General features: G+C 52.7%; 1 protein-coding gene across 6 annotated transcripts in view; it reads right to left on the bottom strand.

The window, feature by feature from the left end:
- Mpp2 (MAGUK p55 scaffold protein 2) overlaps window positions 1-12733 on the bottom strand; it is a 33073-nt gene extending 20340 nt beyond the window's left edge. Inside the window, exons 1-4 of one of the 6 annotated variants that reach the window (XM_063270001.1) lie at window positions 12497-12733; window positions 11957-12060; window positions 8690-8758; window positions 4072-4190 (exon numbers count right to left, since the gene is read on the bottom strand). In XM_063270001.1, coding sequence (XP_063126071.1) covers window positions 4072-4190; window positions 8690-8720 — 150 coding nt within the window. In that variant the 5' untranslated portion in view covers window positions 8721-8758; window positions 11957-12060; window positions 12497-12733. Of the gene's footprint in view, window positions 1-4071; window positions 4191-5726; window positions 6581-8689; window positions 8759-11678; window positions 12061-12496 lie in introns of those variants that run through there. The other 5 variants (XM_063270002.1, NM_053513.2, NM_001414214.1 and 2 more) reach the window with 5 other exon arrangements.
- Window positions 12734-13274: the final 541 nt, after the last annotated feature.

The following is a 13274-nucleotide window of genomic DNA, read 5'->3' on the forward strand; positions in this document are numbered from 1 at the left end:
ATAGAAGATGTCACGCACAACTCTGAACTCAGCTTCAGAAGGTTACAGATGTTGAGGTTCAGAACTTCATGGGTTCAGCACTTCCCCTGCCAAGTCTACCCAGAGAACGTGTCACCCTTGTGCATACACACATGGATATCAGGGTGTTTACAACAGTGCTGTCCTCTACAGGGGAAAACCCACACTAACACCCTCAACTCCCAGAAAGGGAGCTACCAAACTCGGTACTCCACATCTGTCAGAATTAGTGTCCGATAGTTCAGGGGAATCTGCTATCTTTATCTGTTCTTGGATCAACAACTTTCCTCTCTGCATGAACTAGAAATCTCAAGGACAGAAGCAGATTATAATACCATTCCATTTATGGGAAATTTAAAGGCATGTATAAAAATGGAATATCATTAGCAGCTATATATGGGCTACACAAACCCATATACAGACAAGGAAAGCAAGAATCCTGGGAAATAATGTCACACGTGTTTACTTGCAGTAGGGAGAAGGGAGAGGAAGGGATGAACTGTAACATTAGCATCTTTATTTCTTCACAGGAAAGAGTATGGGCCGGAGAGGGGCTTAGCAGTTACAAGCACTTCTTGCTTCTGCAGAGGGACCTGAGTCCAGTTCCCAGCATCTACATCAGATGGTTCCCAACCCCCTGTAACTCCAGCTCCAGGAGATCTAATGCCCTCTTCTGGCCTCTGTGGACACCCAAGCACACATAGCATAAATTCCCATGGACAAATACACATACAAACAAAATACATACAATATATATGTATATATATTATATATATCACCATGGAAACGGGTGTTCAAGAAGTGGTTACATTATTTTCTTCAATCTTTTCTATGTATCCACTCAGTAAATACCACTTATGAGCCAAGCACTGTTTTAGGCTTGGGAGACACTACACAGGCAGACAAACCTTCCTGCCTGAATGGAACTTATGTGCTCAACCTTTGAAATACAAGTAATTCTACCCTCATCTTCTCTGTCAAGAGACAGAGTCTCACTGTGTTGCCTAGGCCTGCCCTGCACTGGGCTCAAGCGATCCTCCTGCCCCAGGCCTCAGAGTATACCTGAATTCTGACTTTAAATAATAAATGAATGGTGTTCTCGTCGATGTTCCTTCCATTCCCCAGAATTTCTCAGATTTTTTAATTTTTTATTTATTTATTATGTATACATCTTTCTGCCTGCATGTATGCCCGCGGGCCAGAAGAGGTCACCAGCTCTCATTACAGATGGGTGTGAGTCACCATATGGTTTCTGGGATTTGAACTCAGGAATTCTGGAAGAGCAGTCTGTACTTTTTTTTTTTTTTTTTTTTATTAACTTGAGTATTTCTTATATACATTTCGAGTGTTATTCCCTTTCCCGGTTTCCGGGCAAACATCCCCCTCCCCCCTCCCCTTCTTTATGGGTGTTCCCCTCCCCATCCTCCCCCCCTTGCCGCCCTCCCCCCACAGTCTAGTTCACTGGGGGTTCAGTCTTAGCAGGACCCAGGGCTTCCCCTTCCACTGGTGCTCTTACTAGGATATTCATTGCTACCTATGAGGTCAGAGTCCAGGGTCAGTCCATGTCAGTCTGTACTCTTAACTACTGAGCCCTCTCTCCATCCCTTTCTCAGACTTTCTGACATTTGGCTCTTATTTTGTTCTTTGAGACAGGGTGTTACTATGTAGCCCAGGCTATCAAACTCATAATCCTCCTGTCTCAGCCTCCCTCTTGCTGGACAACAGTGTAGGCTGGGTGTGTGCCTAGGAGCTAACCTCCACTCCCCACACCTCAGCTACCTCCATACCATGACAGAGTCCCCACAGACCCTAGAGAAAACCTACCACCCGGGGCTAGACAGATGGCTCCCTGGGTAAAGTGCTTGCTGTAGAAGCATGAGGTCCTGAGCCTGGATCTCCAGCACACAGGTAAAAAGTTAGCCAGTGAGATTCACCTCTGGAATCTCGGTGCTGGGGAAGTGGAGAGGGAAGGGTCCCTGGGTTTGCAGTTAAGGAAGATACCCAATTTCAATCTCTGGGTGACACACACAAACATATGCACACATGCGTGCATACACACACACACACGCATAAGTGTATACACATTGTATACACCCACATGTATACACACGAGTGTACACACATTGTATACACACACATGCACACACAGGTGTACACACATTGTATACACACACGTACACATGTGTAACACATTGTACACATACACGTGTACACACACATAAGTGTATACACATTGTATACACCCACATGTACACACACGAGTGTACACACATTGTATACACACATGCACACACACGAGTGTACACACATTGTATACACACATGCACACACAGGTGTACACACATTTTATACACACACATGTACACACGTGTACACACGCACACACACACATGGAAAAAATAAGGAACCCCCATCACCCTCTATGCTGTCTGTCTGCCCTATAACCCACCCACCATTCACTCCTGAAGGCCCTGCTGCCTTACTCTTGTTCCCACAAGACTAAATCTTGCCTTAGTCTCATTCCCTGTCATTGCCTCGGATACTCAGGTGTGCATAGCCATGTCCACTCATACCACAGCCTTCTCCTCCAGGACACCCCTGAAGAACAGACCCATCTATAGCAGCCACACCCAGTCTGGTCGCACCATCCCCAGAACTGCCCTCCTAGGAAACACTTTCCTTCCTACCTTCCCCTCCCTGACCTCGGCCATCTCTCCCGTCTCTACACCACCCCTATTCCCCAGTTACCTCGAAACCTCAAAGGGATCCCCCAACCTTCACCTGGATTTTCCCCTGCCTTTTTACCTCCTCCTCCTCCCGACCCGGTCCCCAGAAGTCATGCCATACAAGTCAGTCTCAGGCTTCCTGCATGGATCCACCCACATCTGTGGCCTGGATCAAAACTACCTTCTTCCTCCTCTTTGCCTAGGGATTGAGCTGCCCCACCCTGAGAAACCAGTGCCTGCCATGGACTGTCCCGGTTCTCTAGATTCTCTCCCCTTCAATGTTCCCCTGCTCAAGCCCTGACCCTTGAATCCCAAGGGAGAAAATGCCTGCCTTTGCTCAGATTTCCCAGTAATCAGCCTGACTTCCCAGCACCCTCCAGGCCAGCCTATGAGCACCGCCTTCCCCACAGAAGATGATCTCACTACTGTTGTGCTTACTCTCTCTGCTAAAGCCAACACCAGCCTCCCCTGCTTAGGGTGAAACCTTGGGTGCCCCAGGGTGTCCCATCCCATCCCAAACACAAGTTCTACCTCTTTAGGAGAGAGGAGAGCTGTCCCATCTCAGTGTCTGGTGCCTCTACCTACCATGTGGTCTCTCGCTGGGCTCTGAAACCTTTTGTGTGATCCTCCCTGTGGCTGCCAGAGAGGGGGCTCCTATAAACACCCATGTCACTGTCCCTTCCTGCCTGAAATGTACAGAGCTTGCTTGGTAGTTGAGGTAAACGTCCGAGGCCGCAGGCTCCGTCCCCAGTGCCCTCTATAGCCTGCTACCATCTTCACAGCTCTGTCCTTGTCTAGCACCTGACGCTCCAGCTTTACACATCCAACCACCTCTCACTTGGATGTTTCTGCCCGAGCTCTTCCTGTGGCCCAGGATACCCGCCCCTCTCTGCATCCACCACACGCACACCAGCCCTTCCTCCAGGAGGCCTCCTCTGCAGGGCCCCACACCCCAGGCTCAGGCACACACCTGTCCTTACACACTCCAAGCATGCGTGCATCTGCTCCTAAAACGACACCACGAAATCCTTATAATTTTCTCTTTCTACTGAGCCTGCCTCCCACCTGACAAGCACAAACACCCAAAGGCAGAGAAGTGGGCAGGACCAATCTGGAGAAGCCAGCACACAGGCGAGCTCTTCCCCACCTGCCACTGCCACCTCTCACCAGCCAGGTGCAGCAGATGCTCCTCTACCTGCTCCCTCAGGTTCATCACCCAGGCATGATACCCTCCCACACCTTTCCAGGTGGCTTCTGCCACATGCCCCAATTCCTACGATCCCCTGAGGTTCCCAGGTACACCGCCCACCTCCCCGATGCACCATACCTTGGCCAGGGATCTGACTATCGGACTTTCCATTATCCCTCGAAGGAAGATCAGGTCCAGTTCCGCAGCCCCAGTGGCATTGGGCAGGGATCCCAGGTTGTCCAAGACTTGCTGCATAGCTGGGGGGAGGGGCGGTGAGATGCTAAGAAGACCAAAATCCAGCCCAGACCCTGCCACCCCTACCCCCATGGAAGTCACCCAACAGCAAGCACTTTCTACTCCCCCCTCATAAACACCCAGGCCCTTGCATGCCTCAGGCATTGATCCTAGGGACAGGTGGCTGTTTTCTTCATCTGGTTTTTTTTTTCCCACCCTAGCAATGTCAGCCTGGACAGGTAGGGGGCTACCAGCAGCAGGAATCAGACCAAGGAGCAGGGGTAAGGATCCCATTCCAGAGTCTGCCCAGTTCCAAAGGAGCAAACTCCCCACTCAAACTCTCAATGGGTGGACACCAAAGGCTTAGGCCACCTGTAGCTGGCGGGCTAAGGGGCAAGGCAGAGCATGTCCCTGAGTCCAAGCAGACACCAATGCAGAAGGCCAGGACCAATGCTAGACCAGTCCAAGCTATATGCCACTAACTTAGAGTGACAGTGCAGAACTCGCTGACCTCCACCCTCAGTCTTTCCCTCCCGCTCTGACAGACATCCTTCTTTAGAAACTCATGCAGAATAAGAAGTCCAAACTGGCTCCCAGCACTCAGGAGGCAGAGGCAGGTGGATCTCTGTGTTTGAGGCCAGCCTGGTCTACAGAGCGAGTTCCAGGACAGCCAGGGTTGCCCAGAGAAACCCTGTCTTCAAAACAAAACAAACCATTAAAAGTCAAAAAACGGAAGCTTGGAATACTAGCAGGGGTGGAGCAACCAGCACCCTGGGTTCTGGGATGGCTTTGGGTACCAAGGGCAGAGGTCAAAAGTCACATCATCCCAAGGATGAGCACCCTCAGCCTGAGATGAGACACAGCCAAGGACATCAGTACACCTGACACTGTCCCCTGCGATCTGGGTGGAGGCTGCCTTCGCTCCTGGGTTAAGGTGGGAGGGAGCTCCAGGGGGTGGAAGAGAGGAGAAAAGGAGTGTGCCCAGCTGGGAGCAAAGATGGGCAGGGGGTATCATTACTCTACCACCCACGCCTACATCTGCATAACAGCCTCCTAATCCTGGAGGAGGGGGGAGTGGGGAAATAGGCTCGGAGCTCCCCTCCTCCAAACAGTGAGGGTGGGCAGAAAGGGGCCCTAAAACTGGAGCTTGGAGAAGATGGCTTGGGCTCCTGAGCCCCCATTTCGTTTCTACTCCTCCTCCCCACCTTTTAACAGCCTGTCTCCAGACCCCTCCTCCCAGCCTGGGCGTTGCAAGGTCTTGAGACTTACAAGGTCCTTCTTGGGCTCTCAATGTCCCAAGTCCAGGAGCCCTTTCCGTTCTGCCAAATGCCCACAGTCCCAGGTCCCCGCTCACTGACTCTCCTAGACAAACAGCTGTTGGGTTTTGGGGACTGTGCCAGTGGGGAGTGGTGACCTCTGCTAGATCAGCTCCCCTGGCAGGCTGGGCATCCAGATCTCCCCTACGGACGCTGCTGCCCAGGTGCTCCAGAGCCCACTATGGGAGGGTCGGTTAAAGGCTGAGTACCCCTCCCCTGCCTCTCCACCCCACCTCTTCCTACCTTCCCTGCGGAGCTCTGCTTCTTCAGAGGAGCCCAGGGAAATCCCCTCCAAGGAAGCCTCACTGCCTGGGCTGCAGGCCATGGCGACCCCTTTGGCAGTCTTAGAACAGTCTCTCCCGCGAGGTCGGCGCCTTCCCAGCCAGACGCGGGCTGAGCTAAAGAAGGCGGGACTCCTGGAGCGCTGCAGGATCAGCCAATAGCAAGGCTCCGCCTCCCGGACCGCCTTGTTGATTGGCCAAAGCCCGCCTGCTGGTGAGGAGGGGGCGGTAATGGGTGGGAGGAGGGCGGTGGCAGGAGATAGTCCTACTAAACTGGCCTGATCCTTGTCACTTAGTGCCGGTGCAGGTAGGGAGGTGGTGATGAGGTCGGGTTTGAGGGAAGTAAGAGTTTTGAGTAAATCCCTGTAGATTGGGACCTCCCTCTCGGCCCGTGCAGAAATCCCAGGTAGCGGTCAGAGCTTGGCTCCCATCTTGCTCCTGTATCTCTCTTTTAGAGATGTCCCTCCTTTACACCTGATGCTGAGTCTCCTCTCTCTCTCTCCCTCTCTCTCCCCTCCGCCCTTTCCCCAACTCCAGGCTAGTTTATTTACAATAACCCCTTCTACCAAAGAAACCCCTAAAGAACTACCTTCTCCCTGGTAGTTGTAGTAATAACATTTTGATAAGAGGCAAATATCTTAACTTCAGATGCCATCCATTGGAGCACAGTGGGATCAGGGATGGGAGGAAAGACTGAATGGTGGTATATCCACGGAGCAGTAAAGGCCATAGCTCTCGAACCCATCTCAGCAATAGCTTCTCCCTTTTGCCAACATTATCCACCAGGTGAGGAGTGATGCCCTGGAGCAAGCCAGGCGCCTTGGAAAGTGAGGATGGGGGGCAGGTAAGAGTCCATTTATGCAGCAAGAATAAAAGTGGGCAAGAGGACGCTACCCAGGCCCTGTACCCCCATGTGTATCCCACGTGTACCCATGATGCCAATACTCAGGCACTGCTGCTGCTATTGCTGCCACCTCCAGTCAGCCATTCCCAGAGGAGTGGCACCATGTCTCCTTGCACCCCTGGTTGTCATGGCAGCAGGCGGGATTACACATTAGGACAGTAACCCAGGGATGGCAGAGATATTTAAAGGGACAGCTCCATCAGAAAGCAGGTCTGCATTCTCACTTTGATTCATGGAAAGAAACGAGTGAATGAGCAGTCTGAAGGAAGAAGAAACAAAAACAAAGGGCTGGAGGTGAGCACGAGATGTCCAAACTCCTTGCCTGTGTGTGACATCACACACACACACACACACACACACACACACACACGGCTTCCCAAACTCTCCTTAACTTAAGCAAGGGTGAGTCCTCCCATAATAATAAGGACCATTTTGATCTATGGGGGAAGGGATACAGGAGGACCTGGCCAGTTTCACCTTTGCAGAAGTGTCCCAGGGAAAAAAAGAGGGGACGGTGAAAGGGTGCCCAACCTCAGATGAGGGGCACAGCTGTCTCTCTGTCAAACCCATGGAAAGTATAGCATCTACCAGATAACGGCAAGCAAGTAGCAGGAAGAGAGAGCCACTGGGCCTGGCTTGAGCATTTGAAACCTCAAAGCCCACCCCCCAGTGACACACTTCCTCCAGCAAGGCCACACCTACTCCAGCAAGGCCACACCTACTCCAACAAGGCCACACCTACTCCAACAAGGCCACACCTACTCCAACAAGGCCACACCTCCTAATAGTGGCACTCCTCGTAAGCCTATGGGGCCGGTTTCATTCAAAGCACCACAAGCAAGGTGCACTCTTAGATTCTGAAGCTAAGAAGTCAGCAGAAGGCTGGCTCAGGGAGGGGAGCACGTGGTATTTCTCTCTTTAGACACAGAAGCAAAGAGCAACCTACGGCACTGTGTCTAGGGAAATGGAGCCCCAGGAGGTGTTTGAAAAAGCAGGCATGGGTTCCCTACCCTATCAGCCCCCACCAAAAGGCCTGCATCTGGGAAGTGTCTCCCTGTGTAGCCCTGCCGGGCGCTATTAATAGGTTTACTGAACAGCCCCAGATGAAAGGCCTTTTAATCACAGGATCAGGGATGGGTCTCATTAACTCCTAAGCAGCTTAGAGTGGGGTACCTGATCGGTGGAGCAGGGGCGAGAGGCCACATGGCAAGAGAAAAATCATGATCCCTCCAGGAAACAGGGGGGACATTATGAGCCATGGAAAAGGGGCCCTTTCTGGGGGTCAAAGGGGTCACAGCTTAGCTTCTGGCTGACACACAGCAATTTTCACTTTCTCAGTGGGTAGGGACAAGAATGCATCCAAAGGGAGAGCCTGGAGTGTCTTGCAGAGGGAGCAGCAGGATCCGTTGTGAAGAATTCAGATCTCTCAGGGACTCTCATAGCTGTAGCCAGAACCCTTTCAGAGCCTCTGGACATGGAACCTTAACCTGGTGGGTCTTGGGAAACACTCGAGGACCCAGGAACCACTGGGATGGGGTGCAGACTTTGGAGCATGGATGAAGGTGTGTGTCTATGAAGAGGGCCCACTGCTGTCACCAGAGTCTGGGAGACCTAGGAGCAAAGTCAAAACCATCCATCCCATCCTGTCACCTCCCTCTCCTCACAGGAAACAAGTCAGAGATGGCTGACGCCTGGCTTACAGGGTCAATGTCATAAAAACACACAGTGGTGGTGGCTGCTGCTATGGTGTCCCTGTCCAGCTCCAGCATGCACCGTCTCTGGAGCACGGTCAGGTGAGTCATGCTACGATATGGGGCTCTACTGGAGCAAGCTCACATCTTCCCCAGTTCTATCCTACCCCCAGTGAGGAGGCAGCCTGAATGACTGAATGACCTCGAATGACCACGTGTGCTATGACTAGGGAGGGATGAACTATTACTGCTGTATCCACCCCCTCCATCTTTGCCCAGCCCCCATCTTAGAACCACTGAGGTAGACTGACAGCTTTAACCTCTTCTTACCAGACTCAGAGTTCGTGGCAGCAACCGGCATGGTGAACGGGGCCAGTGAGGGTTTCTGAAGTCAGTCTCCTAGAGGAGGAAAGAGAAGGCTGAGAAGGCCCAGGGCAAAGCCAAGGACGTGAGAGACTCGGAGGGGTATCTATCCTCTTCACGAACAGCCACAAGGTAGGAAGGTAGTACTGCCGAGAAACGGAAACTTGGATTTCAAGAGTAACCTCCAAATGCTCTGGACAGCAAGAAGGGCAAGTAGCATGCCCCTTCTCAGAGGTGGGAGAGCCAGGGAGGATCAGAGAGGTTAATTAATTTCCCTAAGGCCCCAAAGCTGGTAAAGTAGAGTTACAGTGAAAACCTAGGTTTTGTGACTCAATTTTTTTTCTTTTTTCTTCTGTTTTTGTTTGTTGTTTGTTTGTTTTGTTTTTCAAGACAGTTTCTCTGTGTAGCCTTGGCTGTCCTGGAGCTCACCCTGTAGACCAGGCTGGCATCAAACTCTCGGATCTCTATCCGCTTGCCTCTGCCTCCCAAGGGCTGGGATTAAAGGTGTGCACCACCACAGCCCCCGAAATAAGTTTTTCTCATTGGGCATGATAATGCCTACCTGTGCCAGCCACTCAGGCCAAGGCAGAAAGGGTCCCCTGATCCCCTATCAGCCTGGGAAACATATAGAGAAGTCATCTCAAAAACAAACAAACAAAACATAATATTCTTTCTGGTTCTCTCTTAAAGTGGAAGGAGAATCAAGTATGAGTCCTGAACAAACATCAGAAAGTTTTCCAGGACCATGAGCTCCACGAGAACAGGAATGAAGTCCGTTCTGTGCCTCCAGGCCCCAGGCCTAGAACCGTGGGGTGAACACTGGTGTCTAGCTGACAGACATTTCCTTTCCTACTGCCATTCTCTCTCTCTCTCTCTCTCTCTCTCTCTCTCTCTCTCTCTCTCTCTCTCTCTCTCTCTCTCCTCCCTCCCCTTGCCCAGAGCTGGGACAGGGAGATGTGCAAGGCAGTAGCCAGAAGCAGGCATGGAGTTTGCAGCCTAAATCCCCATCCCAGGGTCTCCCAAGCTGAGATTTGCTCCTTCACCAGCCCTGGAAAGGAGAACAGGGTGACCCACCACTCTTTCTCCCCTTGCCTTCCTGGGCATGTACTACTGGATAAAACCCTAATTCCCTAGTTGCCATGACAACAGGAAGCAGTGGCTCTCAGCAAGGGTGGGGGAGTAGGGGGAAGCAACTGGCAGTGCCCACTTTAAGACTAAATGCCTTTTGCATCCCTCCCCTGCTCCCCTTCCCCAGAGAGAGAGCCACAGGACCACTCCATCCATCCTTCCAGCCTCTCCCCTCGCCAATCTAAAATAATTCTTGGAGGATCAACTACTGGGTTTTTTTTTTGTTTTGTTTTGTTTTTGGGGTTTTTTTTGTTTGTTTGTTTGTTTTTGGTTCTTTTTTTCGGAGCTGGGGACCGAACCCAGGGCCTTGCGCTTCCTAGGTAAGCGCTCTACCACTGAGCTAAATCCCCAGCCCCTACTGGTTTTAATAATAAATTCTCACTTCTCTCTTCTCTGTCTCTCTGTGTGTCTCTGTCTCTGTGTCTCTGCCTCTGTCTCTGTCTCTGTCTTTCTGTCTGTTTCTGTCTGTCTCTCTGTCTGTGTCTCTGTTCTCTCCCCCCCCCCCAGACCTAATATAATGACAGCTCTGGAAACCAAATGGTTCCCTTTCCTCCTGGATCTTTTGCAGAAGAATCGAACTTGCAGAGAGGGACTCTTTTCATGCTAGCACTACCGGTTAGGAGAAATGGCCAGGTTCCACTGTGCCAGCCGGTGTCCCCTCTGCCAACTCCCCTGTTCTTATTCCTAGAGAGCGGGGGCAGCTTCTCAGGCCCTGGGCCACGCTCCCTACTAGAGGTGCTTGCTGTGGGTTCCTCTTTTCCTGGAGCAGGGAAAACGGGGAAGAGCCGGGAAGGATCCTGTAAGAAACCCTAGGCCCAGGAGTCCTGCCCAGTGAGCCTGGGTTTGCTCCCTGAGGAGTTGGTTCCCACGGCGTCGGCTCGCTCTGCCCCACCCCCACCCAAGCCTCTGAGAGGGAGGGGCCGCCTGTGCCCACAGGAGAACGGCAGTGCCAGGCAAGCTAGCCTGGTTCTGTGCCAAGGTCCCCAGGCCCAGTCATCACGGAACCGGCACCGCGGCGTCCAAAAGCCTAAACCTAAAGCTCTCCCACTCCCACCTCCACACGCACATCCGCCACCAAACTATCCAACCCCCATACCCCGGGTGTGTAGGTGAAGCCCGCCAGCTTCAAAGGGAGAGGTTTCCTCCAACCTCCCACCCGCCTCCCTCCATCGGTGCCGACTCAGAGAGGTGTGAAAGAGGAACGCCTAACAAAGGCACTTTGGAGCCGGGCAGGGTTATGAGGAGGACTGTACATAACTGAGAGCCGGAGGATGGGGTCTAGGGAGCCGGCGGACGTGCCCGCACTCACAATCAGACTGCCCCCGCCCCTCCAAGTCAGCCCTAACCCGCTGGGCGCTAGGACCTAGGAAGGAGGGGGCGTGTTGCGAGCCATCAAAGGAGGCTCTTTGCTTGCGCGCCCGCCGAGACTAGGGGGATGAGGTCACTGAATGATTCCCCCCCCATACCCCCCCCCCAGATCTTCATTCCCCACTATCCCTTTAGTTGACCTAACTTTCTGACCCTGGCTCCTCTCTTCTGGTACCGATTCCCTCTGGAAGCCCTATGCCCTAAACCCTGGCTCCGAGACCCTGCAACCTCTGGTACTCTAGGTTAGCAGAACGCATCTCTCCAGGACCCTCTCTCAGGAAAGACTGAGATGTTGACCTCTTGGGGTGCAGGGTGCCAAGGGACCCAGCACAATCTCAGTCTAGCTCCCCCGGGGCCGGAAACGCCAGCAGCACGGCTCTTACGTAATGCCGGGATCCAAAGTCGCCCCCCCACCCGGCGCCCAAACCCGACACAGACCCTGGAGAGGCCGCGCAAATACCTGTGCTCCGCTCAGCTCAGCATCTCTGTGTCCGGTGTCCCTCTGGAGCCCTCATCCCTAGCATGGGAACCAGCATCCCTGGGATGAGAGGTTCGGTTCCCCCCACCGGCATCACACACAGAGAGCGGAGTGCTGCAGCTGGAGAGGGAGGGGGGCGACTTGGGGAAGGGGGCCCGGAGTTTGGACCTGGAGAACAGAATCCCCAAGTGCGGTGCTAGGTCGAAAAGGAGGCAAGGGTTCTGAGGTGGGTGCTGGCCCAGGGGCCTGAGAATACCTACCTGCGTTTTGGGGAGCCCCTAGCTTGGGGCGATTGCGCGCAGACGGGCGCTCCGCGGTTATTGCTTGTCAATCGCTAGCCGTGCTCTTAAAGCGGCAAGGCCTCCTAGGAGCGAAGGGGCGGAGACAGAAAGGAGAGGGCTGGGACACGAAAGGGACGCGGCAACCTACGGTCCACTGTAAAGTAATCTCCCAGCAGCAGGCAGGTGGGCGGGGAGGTGGTGGTTAACAGTCACCGCAAGCCCACGACCCACCCCCCCCGAATTCTGAGAAGGACCAATGTGGGTTACTTGACCAATGTGGGTTACTTGGTGCCTAGGAATTCTTTAAAAGGGCGATGATGTTTAATAAAAGAAGGGGGGGGGGGACTGAGCCTGATGGGACCACCCCCTTAATGAATCTGCTCCGTCCTCCATTCTAGTCTCATGCAAGCTTCGCTTGTCCTTTCCTAACACCGTTTGGAAAAGCAATGGAACTTTAGGACACTAACTCCCGTAGGGGCTCAGCCTCGGGGTAGCGTTATGCATTCAGACGGCACATACCTGCTTCCAAGAAAAATAGAAATTTTAAGAGAGCGAGACTGTTTTTTCATGAAAGGGACCGAGATCCTAATTTTAGTCTGGACGCAGGAAGTTGATCCTTGCCTCTGTCCATGGCATAAGGGCAGAAGAAACACTCTCTCCCTCCTAAATCCCATGTCAACAAGTAAGTAGTGGCGGTGGCTTCTGGCTCCGTTGGTGGGTAAAATGTGTAGGAGACCCTGGATTCTATGTCCGGCAGCAAAAACGAAGAAAGGAAAGGGTTAAGCCTGCTAGCCCGCCTTCCTCAGCCTCTGGCTCCTCCCAGACCTGCTAGTAAAAGATACTGCACAGCCTCAGACGATTGGTGGCTGCGGTGTGGAAAACAGCTTTCATTCAGTCTGTGCAAGCCGGGGCCTTCCCTGACTTGGGTGCTCCCCTAACCCCTCCACTGCTGCCCTATGGAATATGCGTTCCGCGGGGAAAGGGGCATTTATCTTGATAACTGGGCTCCTAAGATCAGGAATGTATTGCATCCTGGAAACTTGCTTGGAAACATCGAAAATGAATTAACTTGAGGACTCATCTCTAGATGTGGTACCAGCCGGCCCTGTTAGTAAAGGGTAGTAGTTGGGAATAGACTAGGGAAAAGCCAGCAATGGGTCCAAACGCTAAAGGCTGGTAAGTAGCAGACCTCACTTATTCCTGAGAGAAGAGAAAGTTTTGTAGCGCCCCCACATGGTAGTGATTGGAACTACATGCTTCCGACTGAGGAAAAAAGGCTTCCAAACTAGATCTTCCT

This window comes from Rattus norvegicus, chromosome 10 (assembly GCF_036323735.1).
Source record: "Rattus norvegicus strain BN/NHsdMcwi chromosome 10, GRCr8, whole genome shotgun sequence".
NCBI classification, from domain to species: Eukaryota; Metazoa; Chordata; class Mammalia; order Rodentia; family Muridae; genus Rattus; species Rattus norvegicus.